We start from the raw sequence: 21,543 nt of genomic DNA, 5'->3' as shown, positions 1-21,543 counted from the left end.
GACAATGGCATAGAATAGAAGCGCTGTTCCTTTATATAACCAAATTCGGCAACATTCACTGCCGTAAAGAATAGCTTACCTTACAATTTCTGTTAACGAAATATACCTCGCACTTTAAGTTGCTCCCAAGGGTCCAGTTCTGAAAGAGAAGCGTAGGTGGTGTTGATGCTTGGTCGTGTAAAAGTCGTATGGCCAGTTTTATCCTCGTTTCGTCCCATATATTTTGGTCATTAAGCGGATTCCTGGGCAAATGTCATTTGTGAGACTTTATGACACGGGAGATATGGAATACCTGCTTTTTGTGGCTCACTTTCAGAATTCCATAAAGCCGAATTGCAACATCTCCGTTGCCCTGAGTTACCGATAAGAGCATAGGGCAGGCGACTACAAAAACTTGTGTCGAGCGGCGAGACGTGTGATGTTCAGTAGTGTTGTGGTGACCTAAATATCCCATCAGGCACATTACAGCCTATGTATGTCTGGTTATGATAGTAATGCTTAGTGTGTTTCTAGATTGAACGTTTGTTCCCATCATAAAACCATGCATGTCATGCGTGCATTTAATTTCATTTCGTTTTATTTCCTTAAGGACCCCTGTTGGAGGTGTTACATAACGGGTGGATATATATCTAAATTGTACAAATAACCACATATGTTAATTGCGCGACAGGTGATGTGTTACACTTAGCAGCAATAGAGTCGGGCAGGTATTGGCGGCAGTGCTGTGGGAAAGGTCGTTCCATTCAGCAGATGCACGTAAATAAATATTCCATACATATCCTATAAATATTCAACATTTAGATTTATGATCGCTCGCTGTTTGTCCGGCCTGCGAGCTTGCAATTTCAGCCCCGTCTATAAAATAATTAAAGGATAGCCGAAGGGTTCTTTTTTCTTCCTTCGTTACATCTTCTCGTGACGACAACATTGTTTTGTAGTTTCAATTTGGATTCTTAAGTTTGAAATTACTGCCGTCCAATATTCATAATAGCTAGAATTGCAATGCAACAACTGCAAATGTGCCTTACTTATCCTATTGTGTATCGTTCTTTGAACGGTGCAGAACATGAGCGCAAAATTGTGCGAGTTAACCGGAATAAAATGCCCTCTGAGAACTGTAATAATGTTCTTTTGTTTGGATGCACTAAAACGTTGCTGCTTCAAGTTAGATTGAAGGCAAAAAAATATTTCATTTCACTGTTCTACGCTAACATGTATGGCTACTACCTCTTACCTTACGCGGCCCTCACTGTCCATGGAAATGCTTTTTTCTGAGAAGCAGATGGATGGTTTCCTATACAGTTGCAGCGAAAAGTGGGTAATAATTTCAAAATCTAAAAGGTGATACAGTGTGTACGGTTGACTTGCTTTAACGAGTGTTGCTCATGGGAATAACAAAAAAAAATGCTCACTGGCAAAACTTGCCTATAGCTGCTCTTTGTCTATTTGCATAGAGGAAGCAGCTACCTCCCTGTCTATTTGCATAAAAAAGCCCAACACCTTAATAGAAAATTGAAAGGATTTCAATACTGAGGATACGTAAATCGGGAGCGGTGTATAAGAGCCAGGATAACCTCCTTGGCTTTTTTGGTGTTACTATGTGGCAGCACAATCTGCTGCTTTTCTACTATCCCTAAAGGAGTGGCGAAACTGTTAGCACAAAAGTTAGGATAAAAGTCAAAGATGCCCTGAAACATTTCGAGTAATTTACTTATGGGAGCATAATCAACACATTGATTGAAAAAAAATGAGTTCTGATAGATGCTGGTATTAAGCTTTTAGACAGAATTCTGGACACCACAGAATAAAGAGAGAGAATGAAGGGAAAGGCAGGGAGGTTAAAATGCTTGCACGCAATTTCTTACCTTACATGGGGAGAGGGCAAGTGCGCAGAAAAAGAAAACACACACAATCACATGTAAGCCCCCCCAGGCTGAACAACAAATCAAAGAATTCTAAATTCTCTTACTGCGTCTACTGGCTGATGGCGTAAATTTGACGATCAGCAGCAAACAAGCCATCTATGTCGTGACAGTCCTCCTTGGGATTAATCGTCGCATACATTTCTCATGCGCACTTCATATCATTTAAATTTTCGAGATGTCCGCTACCCGTAAGCTGTTAAGAGAACATGCAGCTTCATGCCAAGACTAATTGCAAGCAAGATATCACAATATCAGCGCTGAAGCTGTAGTTAGGTGTTCGAAAGAACGAGCTTTAATAATCTTAGTATTTACTTTGACATTTTACTGTAACTTCGATACACAATAAATCCATCCTTCACTGCCATATTTTCTTTCGTTGTCGGACCACTTGATTTCTCGCGCAAACGATTTGGACATTTACAGTAAAAGTCATTTGCTTGGATATGCCTCATTGCGGAACGTACTCTTCGCGCTTTTGTCTATATATTGTAAAAAAATATAATCAGAACTTTGCATATAGAAGGAATTTAAAATGTTCACTACCTCTTACGCACTCACTGCAATATTTAGAGTGATATGACCCTGATGTAAAGAGTATATGGAAGATCGTCTAATGTAGTACAGTTAGATATGGCACATTTTCTTCGCATCACGTGACATGACGTGTAGACATAGTTATAAACGTGTTATTGTATTCAAGAATTATTGTAAATTTAGAACTTCGCTTTACAGTGATCCCTTATGGCAGCATAAGCACCATTTTAGGACCACGTAGATTGCGCTAGCCATTTGCCAGCTCCAAAAATGGCGCTTAACCCAGTTTTTCATGCGGTATGTTGTTTTGCGCGTTGCGTTTACATCTTACCTTGTCGAGACCTGCAAGAAGAAATGTGGAGAGCATGATATCGTGGTCCCTTGCCTCCGGGTCATGCAGGGCCAGCGCTATCTCGGTGCGCACTTAAGGATACCTTTTCTGAGGTAACAGCTCTCGAGTAAAATATTATGAGGAGCAGAGTACACCCTCTTGTGTACAAGGTCAACAAGGTGTTTTATGCTCACGTCAAGATGCTCGGTGCATTACATTTTCTACCATACCTTTCTACAAAGGAAAAAAAAAACGTGCATTCAAAACACCGACTTGCGATTACCTCACTTACAAACTACGGCGTATGAAGTTTCATAGATCACGACATACCACGTGACGTCCCTTCATTGCGGATGGTGCTGTGATAACAAGTAAAGATAACGCTAAACTATGCACGACTCTCATTATGCCTAGGTTCGCAATATTATAGGGTATTTCACTGACTTGGACCAGAAAAATGAAGTACCTTAAATATTTGAAATTACTCCTTTCGTGTGCTAGAAGAAGTGCACTTCAATGAAAAGTCTTGTAGTATGGTGTACATGGCCAGGACATTTACACCGGCCGCCGCTTCAACCTCCGTCTTCATAATCTTCATCAAGCTATTTTCATACGCGCTGCAGGACAAGTGCCTCTTCCAGTGATATCCAATTGACTGTCCCTGCGAATTTCCTTGTTTATTAGCTGACATAGCATTTTGAGGCCCTAAGCTGTGTGTCCTATCCCTTAGTGCGCATTCCGTCACTCTGAACGACTGGCGGTTATCTATGCTACGCATTGTGCAACCCGATAACCTCCATTTCCTTTCACAATGTCAACAAGGATATCAGCTACCGCTGCTTGCTATCTGTTCTACTCTGCGGTCCTCCTGCATTTATTATGCTTTTATGCTCCCGAGAACAGCGATGAAATAGAAACGGTATGTAATAAAATGAACTGTGCACCTAGTTTATGAAAATATAATCTTTATTTCAGCTCGCAATAAGACGATGCAGGATGCGGATTTGTAGCCTCTGTTTACATGTGGCGACTGGTGTCCTGCATGATTCTTGCTACGAATGTGGGTAGGATGTTGACCCAGAGGTCGCGCAGAACCTGTGGGAAAATCTTGGAAAAGGCCACGCCAGCTTGGGCACCAAAGCTACCGAGTCCTTCAACGTATGGAACAATATCTTCCATCCAGACAGGATGCAATTCCACGGCACGCAAGGTCACCTCCTCCTCGTCGGCTTTGTTGACCACTTCAAAAATGACGGTAAACCTGAGAAAGAAAAAGAGCAAACCGAAATTACGCTTTTTATGCTTCTTATGCACCACGTTTATTCCACATAGAAATTCGTGAAGGGCAGTGCGATGGAACCGGAGGAGGGCATTATAGCAAAATGAAGGGTAAAGCTGCCCTCCGTTTTATTAACGAACGTCCTGGAGGCACCTAAGCATATGGCGTACAAGTAGAATAACTTGTACGCAGTAGTTCGCAGAGCAATTCCAGAGAAATAACGCGAATAATGCTCCTCACACACGGAAAATGCAATGTTATTTCTGCGAATTACCATTAAGCGAGCTCAGTGTCATTTTCCTTTCACGCTGTAACGCCACCTAAAAAAAACTTTCCCTGCATTCATGGATACTTAGTGGAGCACCTAAGCCAAAGCTACCATAATTGATTCTTGAACCGCGCACAGAAAGAGACCAGGAGAAACAGGCACATGTATCACGAAGTTAAGGATTCTCCATGCAAAGAAAATTTATTGCTAACATGGCTGCGGCATAACGGTAAAAACAAACAACTGGACGAGTTCCTTAAAATCCCGAGGTTAAACTTACAGCGCCAATACACAAGACGCCCTACGTAGAAAAGATGCGACACACACAAGCGCTTGTGAGTATCGCGCCTTCTTTTCGTGGGACATCTTATGTGTTTAAGCTAAAACTTTGGCCTCGGGATTATGAACCAATTAGGCCAAACTGAAGTTTTATTGTTCTTTTCGATACCATTATCTTTCTCACATATTGCACAGGTCTTATATGTATATTGGGGTGACACAGGTACTGTGTTGTGTGTGGTAACTGGTAATTGCCTTTAGAGTCTTTATAAATACTCCTGCTGTAAGAAGTCTACAGTGCGTTTTTTTCAAACGCATTTTGCAAATTGCAGGCTAAGCTAATATTGTCTTTTCATTTGTTTTGAAGGTGTGCATAGCTTTGCCGCCCACTGCACTACCGAGTCTGTCCTGTAATAAATATCGACTCAGTTTACTTATAGGGAAGTGTTGCTTGAAGGGGGATATGAGGAACAAATTTTCGTTCAGTTTATCAAGTTTTGCGCGACGAATTAACTATCCACCTCATTTATCTCGACAGTTGCTTCTGCTCAGATTAATAATAGCGAACAGGTTCCATGGACGAGGATCAGTCATGTACTCAAGACATCTTAATGAAATATTTGCATATTTTTATGTTCAGAAACAGCCGCTTGTTTAAGAGAGGCACATCAGAAGAAATAATCAGCCTACATCTACCACCATCAAGCGGGAACCTAGGCTGATTTTGTGCAGTGTGGGGTCTTCAACCAGCAGGAAACGCACTGTACCCAAGCACATTTGCATACCGTACGCATTCGAATGCTGCCGCCATGGCAGGGAATAGCACACCTGGTTACGCGGACACTGCCTAAAGCCATAGTTCCTGTGTTACAACAACAGCTCAGCCACGAATCGCATTGGGCTGCAAGAATTGTTTCTGAATTTTTATTGTTATTATTAACCAAGAGGAAAGCCGTATACATGAATTGGTGGCAACTCCTCCAGTAATGATTATTTAGAAAGAACAAAAAAAACAAGTAAGGTGATCAGAATTTATGAGAAGATAATGGTTTTTGAATGTGACTGAATATGTCCCACCTTATCTTACGGAGGTCAAGTTTGACAGTTCCAGATTTTCCACCGCAGTAACGCCAGGGAAAGTTCAGAGCTAGTCCTTTGTTTTGGTTAGTGGTGAAGTCGACACTGACCATCTTCTTTGCTTCTCCATAGTTGCTGCCGTAGAAAAAAAAACAGAATAGTTCTAAATAATTCAGGCACCAGTTCGAGTTTTCCCCTACCACCTATAAAACAGGAACAAGGAAAACGTTGGCTACTAAAAAACACATATATTTTTGTATTTCTGAAGATCAGTACAACCAAAAGCATTTTGCACACCGAGAGTAATTGGGGATTCCTTATAGTTCTGCATTGCGTGAGAGATAAGCATACGCTTTTCAATCACCGTGTCGAAATTGGATATGGAAGTTATAAGTGTTCTGTTCTGTAGCTCACGCAGCCGTTGCCTTATCAGATGCCCAACAAAATTGCAAAATAACGTCGCGAAACTTTTTAAAAGTTTTAGGTGCCTCGGAATTGACAATCCCAAGCATGCTAACTACTACTGCGGGCGTTCGTAACCTTGTACTCAAAATTGATACAACGAAAAGCGCCGGGCCAGATGGTATACCTAATATGTTTTTGAAACGTTATTCTGAATGGACCTCTCGGTATTTATCAGTCATTTTTTTCAAAGTCTGTTGAGTCATCTACTGTCCCATTACTCTGGAAGTGCGCCAAGGTCGTTCCCATACATAAGGATGGCAATAAACAGGTGGTGTGCAACTATAGGCCAGTTTCATTAATATCAACGTCCTGTAAACTACTGGAACACATCATCTATAAACATATCATCGAGTACTTGTCTGAACAGAATATTCTCTCACATGCTCAACATGGCTTTCGTTCTGGTTTTTCGACGGTGACACAATTACTAGAATTCTCCCACGATATTGCATCCACACTTCATGCCAGAGGGCAGCTTGATGCCATCTTCATTGACTATAGGAAAGCATTTGATACAGTATGTCATAATAAGCTTCTCATTAAAATCAAGGAACTAATTCATGACACTAAACTTACAGACTGGATACAGGACTATCTGAGCTCAAGAACACAATTTGTTGCATTTAATCGTGCTCACTCATCTCAGGTCAGTGTTACATCCGGTGTACCACAAGGATCGGTACTGGGTCCATTACACTTCATCATCTATATAAATGACGTCGTTAACGTAACTGCTGGCACTTCTGTGAAATTGATACTTTATGCCGATGAGTGTGTCATATATTCTGATGTGGCTGGCACTCAAGATCAGTTGCAGTTAAATAAAGTTTTCGACCGTTTTTGCGAGTGGAGTAAAACATGGCAGATGTCACTGAACTTCAAAAAAACAGTCTCAATGACTTTCTCAAATAAAAAGCATCTGTTAAAGTTTTCATATTTTAGCTGTAACCACAAGCTCGAAAGTGTAGACACTTTCAAATACCTCCGTGTTACTTTCACCCCGGACTTGAAATGACATGCTCACATTCTGAATATATCAAATAAGGCGCTAAGAAAGCTGGGTTACCTAAAGAGAAACCTTCGAGATGCAACTAGGGAATGTAAACTAGTAGCATACAGATCTCTAATAAGGCCTCTACTAGAGTATGCGTCTGTCGTATGGGCACCGCATCATGCCATTGACATAAATATGCTTGATTCTATTCAGAAAAAAGCCATAAGATTTATATATAAGCGTTATGATCGCCATTTTTCACCTACATTATATGCTAATGAATTACAGCTAAAAAGTTTGGCTCTCCGACGCACTTGTGACCGTCTTGTCCTGTTGCATAAGATCGCTCATGGGGAAACATTTATCGATGCACCCATTGCCTTTACTAAACCTTCTTCTCGAATCACAAGGAGAAGTCATCACCTTAACATAGCTCCTTTGAAGTCATCCATTGATTGCTTCAAGTTTTCCTTTTTTCCTCACACTATTGATACTTGGAATGGTCTTCCGGGCTCCCTGCGCGAGCTGTCAAACGATGAATTCGTTGAGCAATTGCCAAACTTTTTTCACTGATCAGCTGTGTATACTTTCCTGATGTTCTGCCCATTCAATGTGTATACTTCAGTGTGTATACTCAATGTGTATACTTTATCTGTGTTGTATTTAATGTGATTTAGTGTGACTTAATGTGTTGTATTTTATCTTGTGTTTGTACTCACTCCTGCAATAGCTTGCTGTGCAAGATGGCAGTATTTGTAAATAAATAAAATAAATAATCCTCGACTCCTGCCGTTTCACTGTAGAGTCGTATTTACTAAACGAGCACATGCTACGCATGTAAAAGAAAGATGAAGATTTATTTATAACCTGCGGCACAGATTCCCTTCCTTTGAAATCTCTACAAATGCCCTCTACTGAAAACATAAATAGCACGAAATGTGGCCTATAATGACTAGCTAAGAATTTAATTTGGTCGACGCAAAATTTATCGCTGATCGCACTTATGCCCGTATGAACAGGGGTGCTACGGGGTGTCAGAGTAACTGTGCTCACCACAATCTGAAACTACGCAATTTTACGCTAAGCATAAATTTATTATTGCATAACGTTATCTTAAAAAGTAAGCAATCAGCGTTAAGGATCACCTCTCTTCGCAGTACACTCGGTACGGCTTTAAAACACGCAGATGGTTCAAGCCCAGCAAAGAACTCGGACCAGCAAATAAACCTGGCACAACCGGTGCTTCTTCATCACCGGGGAAGGGAAATGTTTCGGGAAGGGCAGTGATGAGCCTCCTGGTGGCTCTCTCGAGAAGCTCAGTGGGAACACTGCAGCTTTCTGCGTGAGAAGAACAGCAAACATCACATCGCAAAGACATGCAATCCCTGAGGTGTATTTAACACATAAAAAGGGACACTAACAAAAGTTTGTAGGTGAATTATATGTAATGCGCGAGAAACCATACGTATCCCACAATAAGCTATCAAAATTTCAGCGCAGTCGTTGGGCAGAAAATTTTATTTTGATTTTTTTTTATCTCACAGTCTAATAGCTCAGCCGTAATGCAATGTGGCAACCGAAATAACAAGGTGAACTGACACACCCTCCAAACAATTTCCTGTTTTAGCGGAAGCATATCTGAAAGGCCACACCTTTGTGCTGGTATCGAGATGCTTTGACCATGGCCTCTGAGAACCATGGCGCACCGGCAGGAAACCTGCCGGCGCGCAATCTCGGACGCCACGCTTTAACTTTGTCGTCGCCGAATCGTTCTCGGTCGGCGTTAGTAAGTGTAATGCCGCATTTCTTTGCTTAACCGCTCACAGACGACGGCACCTCCCCGCCCCGCCTAACACCGCCATGCGAGAGAAAATGTGTGAGATACAAGGCGCGTTTGTAGAGTGTTGCGCAACTGCGTCGGTAGCTCAGTCGGTAAAGCGGCGGGCGCTTGTCTTAGCGCATCGAAAAGCCGTAGGTTGCATTCCCGGCGGTGGAACTTATTCTTGCAGCTTTTCTTTCTCATATGTTAGCGTCCATTTTATGATATTCGTGATGCAAATAAGTCACTGAAGTCTATGTGGACCCCGGCATAAAACGCTTGTGTTAAAAAGGTTGTCGCTGCCACGGGGCGTCTTGTTCTTTGGCCTCCCTCGAAATGCGGCCCCTGCGACAAGAATGCGCCCTGCAAGTCAGCAGTGAAATATCGGCTTCAGCTTTTTTCCATGTTACAAAATTGCGAAAAACAAGCTGTGACATTAATGTTCGCAGTGTCACTCTGACATTCGGGAGCTGGAATTGTATACGAAATTTTAGACACAGGACTAACACTGGACCTCATTTTGTTTCAGCATACAACCTTTCACTGCGAAATGTGTGACAATATGACTTGAAAGGCCGAATGTTTGCTATATTTACTGATTTAGTTTGTTACTTCAGCGTCTCTTTTGAGAAATGTGTCTTATTAAAATTACTTAAATTACTTCGGACACCCCCCGCCCCCCTACGACGTGTCCCCATAGTCGGAATAGTTTATTGGCTGTTGGCGCATGTCATCGTAACGTAAAGTTATATAGAATTAAATGAGGAATCTTTGTATGCATGGAATGCTGTGAAACCAGAAAGCTAACTAAAGTGTTTCAAAGCTGCATGATATTTAGTGTTGTAAAATTGCGTCAAAACTGTGGAAACTTTTGTTCTAAGCACCACGACGTCATCTGGGGCCGTTGGTCCATAAAGTACTATTTAAAAAAAATCGGCAAATCCCACTCTTTGTGAGAATCGGTTTTATGCGAAGCAGTCAGCGCGATGTTCAATGCTGTATTTTATGACTTTGAGCCAAGCGTTACAAGGTGGATCAACGTGATTTTCAAGTGTAGTAGTTGTGAGCAGAGCGTGGGCTTACTAGGCACGTCCACAACACTGGAGTTCACAGGGTAACATATGGTGTGGTGTAATGACATCACTCACGTTAGAGCGCACACGTCAGTATTATCGAAACGAAGTGTACTTTATGGTGCGATGATGTGACGATCATACGCAACTTTCGTTAATGCATTCCTCCGGGGTCGAGCAACTTTTCAATATAGCGTGCTGTATCATAGGAATACAAATAGAATGTTTATTAGACTGCTATAAAAGCCGAGCCAACACTGGGACCACAGAACGTACCCTAACATGATGCCTGTATCGTAGGGGTACATATGTAGTGCTATTGCTTTGTTATAAAATTAGATAGCCAGCACCACAACCTCAATTGACGCTGAACCGACATTGCGCCTGCATAGGGTGTTTTTCCGCAGCAGTTTGTAGACCTGGCATCACTCTGTGTTAGCATCGCTGACTGCCACGCAGAATGCTTGGGTTCGATTCCTGCTGGGATCCTAATTCTTATTCTTTGCATTCATCGAGTCAAGCGGCCAATGTCGGTTTTTCTCAACGGTCTCGCAGTTAAGTCATCAATGTCTGTTATTGGTCAGCTGCCAGCTTGTAAAAAAATCACGTACTACGTGACGCCTAAAGGCAGAAAAAAAGAGTGTTCCACACTCGCCATCATAGCTGCGATCGGCGCTGACTAACACTCCTAGGTTTAAATGAACATATACAGCATATAAATTGGACGGGGGCATGGCTGCCGCCGTAGCTCAGTGGTAGAGCATTGGAAGCGTTATTCGAAGGTCGCAAGTTCGGTCCCTGCTGGCGGCAACTTATCTTTTCGTCCACATTACTTTCTTCACATTTACATCCCAATTGATACAAATAAAACCCCTATACTTTTTTTCGCATTATTGTCTGTTAGTTCTCATTAATATTGTGTCTACCAAAGAAAAAATGAGCCCATAAAGGCATCTTATTTCCTTCAATGTCTGTTCTGCCCATTCCTAGATAGATGTAAGCTGTCAATGACCTGTGGCGCTTAACGGTGCACCGCGGCCTGTGGTAAACGTGTCTGTGCCTGGAGGAAAAGGTTTCCCTTAAAATATTTTCACCTTATTCTAGTCATTACCCGACAGTCATATTCGTCAAATCCTCTTACCCTTCCTTGACAATTTCGGTCTACACCATGGTAAAAAGGCGAGAGCACCCAGGCGTAGGCGGCTAGGTTCATAGATAGATAGGTCGATAGATACGTAGATAAAACGCTCAAACTTCCAAAGGTTTGCTAAGAAACGCTTCGCATTTAAAAGTATGCTACGCATATTCCTTTGCAACAACATTACAGTCCCTTTAGGTAGCGCTTAGGCGAGCAAAGGCGAAAGCTTGTATTGCCATGCTACATTCATTAAAATACGGTGACGTTCCCTGTCTATTTCATTCCCTCCCATCTCCTTAGGTTTTCTGCACCTTACCCGTTTTTTCAATACCTCCAGGATCGACCACGGAACAGTGTCACGTGATTACACTTCTTTCGATGACCTCATTAGATGCCGCCACTGATGACATCAATCAACATTTTGCTCTACGCATAATATGTTGTGTATTTGCGGTCATGTGAGTACATAGCGCGGCGCATACCTACGCCTGCACCGGACGACACCGGCGCAGGCGCAGGCGCAGGTATACGCCGGGCACCGGATTTGTCGAATCGTGACATATATGCCAATAGATTCAAAGCGCGGCCGACGACGGCAGAGGGTTAGATGGAGCCACGGAATTTAAAAAATTGCGGACATAAAATGGAATCGACTCGAGCGGAACAGGGTGGGCGGGAGATCATTGGAAGAAGCTTTGCTCCTGGAGTGGACAATAGATAGGATGGCGATGATGAGAGATATGAGGCTTTCCTTTTAATACAAACGGTGTACAAATCAAAATATCAAAATTGAAAGGCTTACCTTCAGCTGCCGAGAACCTCAGGATGGCGAATGCCACGAATACCAATCCTGCATGTGTCACCATTGCGCTGCACAGAACATGTATGCGCAAACTGACTGTTATAAATATCGCCCACGGCGTAGTGTTATTCGATAATGCGTAAATAATGGCATAACTCTGTAGATTGAGATACGAGTGAAATCAATAAGATGCAATATATATTACTATGTATTGAAATGAGTTTTTCAAGAGTATTCTTTTATTGAATAACGCAGAAAAATAACAGATATCTCAGTTGAAAACCGAAATGAGCTTAATGAAAATCATTTCCAAAGTGTCCTATTAACCTACTGATCAAATAGAATATCCCATGAAGTTGCACGGCGATACAAATATATGATTCAAATTGGGCAACTGTATGGCGTTCCGAAGCAGATACATGTTCGAGCATGTTATGGGAGCGTTCGTGATACTACAACAGAAATATATCTTGTTTTAGTTCATCTTTGGCGTAACTGGTGCACACGCGTGTTATTTTCCGATGCTTTGCATGTTGCACTCGAGTAGGCGTTGATAGTGAATACTTTTATGATAGTATTATCGCATCATTGCTGAAAGGGACTCCGTTTCTTGGTAAACAAACGAAACAACAACAGAACAATAGGCCACAGCTATTGGTTCCTCTAAGATTTTACTGTCGAAAGAAGAAAACCTTTAGAAAAAACTGCTGCCTAATAAACCATGCTAAGAAAATTATGAAGGGTTGTTCTGTAATGCAGATTGATGCTGTGCCTTTAGTTATATAAATTATTGCTGTAGAACTTTACAAATCAACAAGTAATGGCGCGTTTATTCGTTTAAGGATATTCACATGTTAGTTGAAACGATGCTTACCTTTTCACTCTTTTCACTCCGATGCTCGAACGCAGAAAGAACTTGGTTCGTCTTCGAGCCGAGCGATATTTAAAGGCTGGGACAGCTCACACTTTTCCATTCTACTCCATCATTTTTATTGTATAGTGTTCCTTCAAGGACGACAGTCCAATTAAGCACAGTGTCAAAGGTCGTAACTCAGACCTTGACACAACATTATCACTCCGACACGCTGGGCGCTCTTTTTCAACCCTAATATTTCCGCTGCGCGAACTTGTTTTTTCAACAATTTACACGCAACGCTGAGCGACCGAAACAGATATCTGCGCACACACTGCCGGCGCATTGTGTTTGTCGGCCTCGTGAGGCTGTGGCGCATTTGTCGAAAAGAAACTGCCCTTGTAATGCCACATCCGCTGTAGAGGAAAGCCGAGATTTATCAGGAAAATGCTTTCACGAATGTGGAGATCATTACGGGACAATAACCGACGCTCGAACGTCCATTCGCCTTCGTTCAACAAAGCCGAACGTTTGTTCGGACTTGTTTACGTGCACGACATCTCGCGCCGACAGTTGCTGTCGTTACCTAGGGTGGAACGCGACATTCAGTTCAACAGGATAATACCAGCTACGGCAGCCGAACTGAACAAGCAAGCTATTTGCTCGAGATTCATTAGCTCGCTCTGAAGATCATCGTATTATCAGTGCTCAACTCCTCCTACATCTGTTATGGAACCGCGTCGCAAGGACTGCAGAAGTGTCACGAGAAAACGGATTTAGTTGTATTCTTGGTTGCATGTTTACTGACGTGAAAACATTACGGTTGTTATCCACATTGGTGGATGAAGACGTCATACACATCGGCCATTTAAAGTCGGCTGCAGTTAAACATGACACTATATTGTAGATCAACGTGAGAAAAGGCTTGCTTGCTTGTTCTAGAAAAATAAAGCTGCTTGAAGGAGTAGGCTCGGCAATACGACGCTCTGCAAGTTACAAGTGCCTTGGATGCCTAACTGATTGTGCAAGCTAATTTGTGTACACTCGGCAATAATTCGACATGAAATAGCTTACTCTGCTCCGGTTCTACGTGGGATATCCCGTCACTTAGATGAAACATTCCAATGATCGTCGGTTCAAAGCCTTCCTATATGGCCTGGAGTATCAAGAGCGTCCGCCAGTGCGTTGGTAACTGCTGAGTCTCGTCAGCCAACTTTACATGCCCTAAGATACACAGAAACTTGTCAACATTATTTTCGTTTGGCAACTCAACATGCAAACCATCCTCTATGTCGAGCTATTTAGCAGAGAACCGCCGCAGGGATACATGAAAATATAGTACTATGCAAAATTTTACTGCCTAAGCACGAGTACCGGTCTCAATGCGCATATTATCCCCCATGGCGGCTCTCAATTCCAGAAACGGTAACTTCACTTCCGGGATTAGATCGTAAAAGTGAGGTGCCAATAATTACGATAAAACAATTAACCTTATCATATCTTTATACTTAATATGTAGACCATACTCACGTCTACACGGACCATAGCATAGCCTAATGTTCCGGTGGGTTCCAAGTCAGTGCGAAATCGTAGGAAACGACACAGCTGATCGCATGGCACATGTAGCACATCAGAAAAATAATTTGTCACTACTACCTCTACCAATGAGTGATGCGCGATGTGTACTGAATAAACTGTGCTCTCCATTGTCCAAGGAAACTTGGTTCGCAAATGCTGCAAATAACTATCAGTTGTGTAGAATCGATCCAGGGGTAGAATTTAATATTCCGGTAAAGGTTAGCCGACCTGTAGAAATAGGCATTCATAGGCTTCGGCATGGCGCGGCCTATGCAAAGACCTTCATGTGTAGAATAAAATCTGACAGTGCTACATGCTCATGTGGAGAAGCTGAAGAAGACATAGAGCACCTTCTTCTACACTGCAAAGATTATCATGCTCCTGGAAACAAACATTTACAAAAACTAGATTGCATGAATAAGCCGCCCCCATCAATAGCAAACATCTTGGGCCCATGGCCGAGAGGAAATTCTCAAAACATTGGTGCGCGCGCAGTAGTGCGAGTTTTGGAGGAATCAGAAATGTCACAAAAGTAGTAAATCTGATAAAATTATGTTCGCGTTATTGTTAACCGGTACCCTTGGATACAACATTCTTGTATTTTTCGTTTTAGCGGAGAATTCTTTGCGAAAACCTCATTGTTGTTACACTGCGGCAATTAAGAGACAATTCCCAAGTGACATGATCGGCTATGACAACATTTTAGTGAACTGTTATGTTTTGTGTGGACATTTCACTGGTGTAAATACTTGTGTTTTGTCAACTTATGTGTTGAGTGTACAGAATATTCTATTGGACAACTTGGACTAGTGCGCGAGGGCTGTAATATGTGCCTTTGTATAGCCTTGTGTTTATTATCAACCTCGCGACAACTATTGTGCAAGAGGAGTAGCCGGCGTCACGCATTGACACCAACATCTCCTTATATACATTTAAGTAAATAAAAAGCTGATTTGATTTAAAGTCAAGATATATAACTAGGTGAAATAAGGCGACGGGAATTAGTTTGCTGTCTGCCAGTGTAATGGAAGTTTACAGTTCACCATAATAATTATATGTTTAAAACGCTCTAACCGTCTAATAAAACATACATAGCGTTGCATAAGGTATATCAATTTCATCGGTTTCGTATTATTCGGCAATATCTATTTCGTTTATATAAAGAAAGAAATATGGAGAGAAGAACACGTGTCTAAGTGCTCACAATGCCTTGTGAGTACGTGTTGTGTCGGTTAGTCCTCTTGGAAAAAAAAAACTATTTTTGTTTCAGTAAGAACACGTAGAAGTCGAGAATATCCACTGCATAGCTTATGTGTTCCCTTCGTTCCTTTGTTCGACCACTTATTTGTTCTTCAGTTTTGTTTCGCAATTGAAACATGCATTGAGTTGGTTGTGATAGCACTTGAAATCGCACATAAGGGTGTTCAGTAAAATAGCATGTCTTTCTTGTACGCATGAAACCGTAGGCCAACGGGTCATGGCCGATTTAGCTGTTAAGGCGAGTAAAATACATCAGCATTCGTACGTGGAAAGATCATTACGGAGTTTTACGTCGCATTAGCATTACGGCGTGGAGTCGAGCTGTTCTAAGCTGTAATAATAAACAACTGTGGCAGTGCCCACCTCGAGCCTCGGGGGTGTGCGCGCGATATGGAAGTGACGGCAAATCAGAAGTGCTGTGAAAACGTGCCAAGCGTCTGCGCGCTTGCTTGAACGCGGGACATGTCAAAGATGTTATATTCTGCCCGGTGATGCATGTGCCTTTTAGCGGAGTGGTTGTATCATCAGAGCTTTGGCGCTACGTGTTGTGAGCTAAAATGCCGCCGTCAAAACGTGTTCGGTTATTTAGAAATGCCACTTGCCCGCCGCTGTCCTTGGCTTTTAGGTAGTCCTTTCCTCCAAGCCCTTACTTGCGACTACGCACAAGGTGTAGGCTTCAGATCGATTCAACGGACAAACTGTCCGGTCTTACTGTCCCATTTTTAACTACATATAAGGCGTTCTTCTCAATAAAATATATGTGGCGCACTGAGAAAACCAAGGAAAAAGAGAAGACAGGATAGGGCGCCACACTTTCACCTAGTTTATTTTCCTCACATCACCTAAATATATATGGTTCCAAATATGCGCACAAAGAGGGGGCGCAGCACAAGCGTCTATGACATAGCACAAACAAAAAAAAAGCACACAGAAAAAAGCTATCGCACAGCCCTATCTAAAGCATTCCTTCTTGTACAAAGTGATCGAGGGGACACTGACGCATTCATTCCCCTTCCTCTGTATGTGATATGCCTCAAGTACATCACGTGCTAACGTTTCTCTGCTTCGTCCTATCGCAAAAGTTTCTCCGAACAGTGGTGCGCAGCCGCACGAAGCACAATGGAACGGCAGGTGTGTACCCACACCATTCTTAATTGAAAATATATGCTCCCTTCTTTTCCTTTAGCAAGGTTCAACACTTAGCATCCCGTCAAGGACTTAGCATCATTGTGTGACAAGTAATGTTCAGGAATCAACTATGAGCATAGGGCGTACTACACTCCTTACCGTTGTGCATATATAGACACATCAACCAAAGCAAATTAAAGACGATAGCAGGAAATCAGCACACAGGGAGGCTGGAGCGAACTTGCGTCCCCTACACAGACAAAACAGATACCGCTTGCTCCGGTTGCATTTTCATCTACGTTGCTTACTGATATTGACTAATCGCATTACAGAACGCGGCGAGTTCAGTCAATGCATCGAGCGCAGTGGTGGCTTAGTGACATGATGTTACCCCACAAATTTGAAGCTCACGGTTTCGAATCACGTGTCGGCGGCTGCATTTTTGATGGAGGCGACATTGTTTGAGGCCGGTGTACTTATATTTAGGTGCAAGTAAAAGCACCCCAGGTGGTCGAAATTCCCGGAGCCCTCCGCTACGGCGTCCCTCCAGATGCTATTACATTCGAATTACGTGCGGTCGCATTTGAACGGTTGCTAACTGCGAGCAAATTTCTTTACTGCGTTTTCGCTCCGTTTTAAGAAACCGCGGCTGATACAGAGTCTACAAAACTTGAAACAACAACAATAATTTATTTACATGCAAACCATTGCTCTAGTCTTGATACTTGGCCCAAACCCACGGCCACAAAGGTACTGAGTATATGTAGCAATTAAGGCGATAGTGAAATATTAGACCGACACGCGTTAGAGGTAAAGATGTTTGCTGTAGCGCAATACCGGGTATGCAAGAGGCCCATAATTAACCATTTCCCCAATGCAATGACAGAATGTGCCGTTTAAGCCTGTTGTTCGCCTCTTTTAGATTGAGCGATAACTGAGATTTGATAAGGACGCATAATTACGCGTCTCACTATAGCGCCTATAGACCAGTGTTCATAATATAAAATGAGCATGGTTTGTGTCCTTAGTGTATGCGGAACGTCAAATAAGAGACTGTGTGTGTCTATGTTCAGGATTCCCAACGTTATATGTGCCCAAGTTTAAACCTGTAGGAGCGTCACGCACTTGGGCATAACGGAGGTAAATAATAATTAAAAGTAAATAATCAGCGAAAGCACAACGCACCCATGAATTCGACACCTACATCATGTTCTATCGTTGCTGCAAAGAATATTGCTTATCGTCGCTTGGAGCCAGTCAAGCTATTATAAGTGCAACTCGTCTTTATTTAGCCAGCACGAAGGGTTTGGAAGGCCGATGAATCTGCACGTCACCGACATCCTATTTATGACATTGCAGTGTATATCTACACAGGACGAAATTAAATAAAATGGATAACAGTAACTACAAAATTTCAGATTAACTCTGGTAATTTGGCGCTAAAGCCCTATGTTCCACACACAGCATCACTGGTGCATATATCATGCGATGAAATTGAGCGCTTCGGAGAACGTTTCACGCGAATGAAAGCGCGTTCGAACTCCCGGAGCATTTTCACAACGCTGACAGAATGTTTCTCAGTCACCTGTATGCTAATCCAATGAATAATAATAATTAACCCCAGTCAAAACTGCTACATTATTTTTTGATAGACTGAAGTTCGCCCGTAACCGACATAATTAGTATATTTTAAAAATACACCTACTAAGTGAAACACCGAGTGAATTGATGTCGATATATTATTCTTTGAGTACTCGTTGGTGTCTTTTCCAGCCTCCTAATAAACTGCACATGTTTCGTGGCACACCCTGTACACCTGCTGTTTTCTATAGCATGCACGTGCGTGAACGTTGCTATTGCCACAAAATAATTCCAACAAAGTTAACGCTACGTACGTGTGTTGCGTTATGTCCGAGCGGTTCCGTTCATCCTTTTTTAAGACTAGTGGGCAACGAACAGGATAATGTAACCGAAGGAGAGGAGGCGACGAAAGGCATGACATACAAAGTTGCGCAAGAGTGAATAGTACACGAAAAACCCACTGAATGAACTAAACAAAGTGCTATTCCTGCTTTCTTGGCTTCTCTATCTGCTACTCTCATCACCTAGCTTCCGGAAAAGTCAACCCTTGTGTTTTTTTATTGACTGTGGGCATGATACGCGCACTGCCTGAGGCCGCTACTCATTATTACAGTAGCCGTAAATTTATTGTCGAGATCGGGTTTACTCTCTACACACAGTTAATCACTCTTAGCATATAAGGGCATGCTGCTGAAAAAGCACGACGATAGGGTGTAATTCTGATAAAGGCTCATTTCAGCCAAGGTTGCCAAATGCTCAAACGTTACAAGCGTGCTGGGGATGACTAATAACCTGTTGAACATAGCGATGCTGCTGCCATCTTCCTTGACCCTTCGAGGTGATGTAACCGCCATTATTATTAGGCACGTGCTGTTACATGTCTACTATGAATGACTCATCATTCACCACGATGAAGCAAAAGAATAGAAACAAACCAGTGAAGTGGTGTTTTGCTCGGTGTACTCAAGATCATATGGCGCTCATTACAAACGAGCTAGTTTAACGGAAAATCGGGTGTACGGAATTGTGCGTTGTGGTGAAAGAGTTATCTAAGGGAAAATTTGCCATCTACCAGTTTAAGGCAGAAGTTCCAGAGAAATTTTTCGGACAGCCCCGGTGAGAGTGTGGGCTACAAGTTCAAGGTTCTGCTCTACTCTTGAAGAAAAGGTGACCCTGGAGCTAACATTTTCAGGAGTTGTCTTGTATTCTTCAAGGCAGCAACTTGATGACAAGACTGGTTTGAACTTGAAGACTGCCTGATGAAAACAAGACCACTTGCCGAAACGTTGGCTCTAGAGACCTCTTGTTCAAAGCTTTTTCTACTCATGTGCCAGTTTGTAGCACAAAGCAACAACGAAGCCCATACAGCTGTTTTTCTACGCAAGTCAGTTCATTGTTATCAAAAGATAGAACTGATAGTCAAAATGCGGAATCATCGCTATTTTAAAACTGAAATGTGGACTGACATGGCGTCTGCTTGCAGACGTCGCGCATTTTACAGTTTCGAGTATTCTCTGAACCAACGGAAGAAAGCCTGGATGCTGGATGAGAGAAACTAATTATGTCTTACAGGCCACAAGACATGATAGGATTTGACGCACGCAGCAGTTGAAAGCCGTAAATTAATTATAACCACATCTGCGTCTTTACCGTTTGCAGTTCTTTCTCAGCAAAGCGGGGGCGTCACAGGCGTGGATCGAAACTGAGTCCCCAAGCTCAGAAGTGTTGATAGCTACCACGCTTGATAGACGTTCATCGGGGTATGCGATGCGTTTTGGGTGGTGCTAGAAAGAAAAGGGCGTATAACTTTGTTTCGCACGAGTAAAGCGAAAGTAAATGACCGCGTGCTATGATATACATGGTCGCATACCGCACGATATGACTATCGGAGACGACTTGGTGGAGGCCTCCCGAAATTTCGATCAGCTGGGGCTCTTTAAAGTGCTCCTAAAGCTAAGTACAAGCATTTTCGCTTCCATCGAAAGTGCGGCCGCCGCAGCGCAGATTCCTTCCCGCGACCTGCAGGTCAGCAGTCGAGCACCATAACCACCAGACAACCGTCGCAGGATGTGCAGCGTGTCAGTCGCACGCTTGTCCTTGCTCATGACAGAACAAAAGGGTATCGACACACAACCTCAGGTTACAGTCCGCTTGTTGTTCGATGCGCGTAATCCGTTGTTCAGTTAGAAGACTCGGTCCTCTCGCAGATATTTCCTCGCTTTCTGTACTGCTGCCGCTCACAACGGCTGCGTAAAGAACTGCGCATATAGGTTGGTGGCGTATTTTCATAAACGGTGGCTTTTCCGGCGGATGAGTATGCAAATGCAATGTGTCAAGATTATCGCAAATGAGCGTCTATAAATGGCCATCATGCTACGCTTCGCTGGGTCACAATGCAGTTACATACTTTGTGACGCGCTGTGCATAAAGTGTTGCTATTTATAGTTGCAAAAAACGATGATCGGACATTCGGGGGAAAATAAACAAGTAGCTGGCTCACTCCGCCGACAGGGCCAATTATATCACACCCGAGATGGCTCTTTTAACGTATTCGATGCAAATGCCAAGACGACCTATTGCCCCTGTCGATTGCCGCCTGAAGGATTATATGCTGAATGTGGATGGAATACGAACTACTTGAACACTAACTACCAGATATTTCGGTAGCTTCAAGGCTGGAGCGTCATTTTCTTTTATTTCGTCCTTCTGTTGTCGCGCTTGAAGTGGCTTTTTTCTTCTATTTCAGACAGGTGACATAGAAACGCAAATAGACGTAACGCTACACTTGGTGCCAGTATAGGCTTTTATAAAGGCCAGCACTTCAAGGGGACCCTCTTGTAAACGTCGCGCCAATGAAATGCGGGTGACACACTAGAATTGCGTCTCTCCTGATCTCTGGCTGTCACTACGTAGTCAGTTGCAGTACATGAAGACACAGCCAGAGAAGCATAGGTTCGTTAGACGTCGAAGGAAAACGCATATTTATTGCCTAAGGTCCTCGAGCATGCGTTGCTATTGATCCCAAGTATTGCTAAGCAAAAATGACACATTGAAGCCCTAAATGTTGAATTACGAGACCCTTAGCAGTACTCCTAGATCAAGCCGTGCCGCACTTTATGAGAATTATGAACCGATAAGGAACCTCTAGAAGTTTATGAA

General features: G+C 42.7%; 1 protein-coding gene across 1 annotated transcript; it reads right to left on the bottom strand.

The window, feature by feature from the left end:
• Positions 1-3,735: 3,735 nt before the first annotated feature.
• On the bottom strand, positions 3,736-13,077 carry LOC119373615 (uncharacterized). Its single transcript, XM_037643665.2, has 5 exons — positions 12,870-13,077; positions 11,985-12,054; positions 8,298-8,490; positions 5,694-5,828; positions 3,736-4,051 (listed from the first exon to the last, which is right to left on the bottom strand). Exons 2-5 carry the CDS (start codon positions 12,046-12,048, stop codon positions 3,808-3,810), a joined length of 636 nt encoding a protein of 211 aa, XP_037499593.1. The 5' UTR covers positions 12,049-12,054; positions 12,870-13,077; the 3' UTR covers positions 3,736-3,807.
• Between the last annotated feature and the right edge of the window lie 8,466 nt (positions 13,078-21,543).

The sequence above is a fragment of the Rhipicephalus sanguineus genome, chromosome 11 (genome assembly GCF_013339695.2).
Source record: "Rhipicephalus sanguineus isolate Rsan-2018 chromosome 11, BIME_Rsan_1.4, whole genome shotgun sequence".
Taxonomy (NCBI): Eukaryota; Metazoa; Arthropoda; class Arachnida; order Ixodida; family Ixodidae; genus Rhipicephalus; species Rhipicephalus sanguineus.
This window is presented reverse-complemented; position numbering and strand designations above follow the sequence as displayed.

What these genes read in the sequence shown, in the direction of transcription:
- LOC119373615 (XM_037643665.2), bottom strand. Translation starts at nt 12,048, where the DNA reads ATGGTGACACATGCAGGATTGGTATTCGTGGCATTCGCCATCCTGAGG. An exon ending in CGAGTGTACTGCGAAGAGAG is followed by an intron (nt 5,829 to 8,297) that starts GTGATCCTTAAC and finishes TTTCTACGGCAG; the next exon opens with CAACTATGGAGAAGCAAAGA. An exon ending in CTTGACCTCCGTAAGATAAG is followed by an intron (nt 4,052 to 5,693) that starts GTGGGACATATT and finishes TTTCTTTCTCAG; the next exon opens with GTTTACCGTCATTTTTGAAG.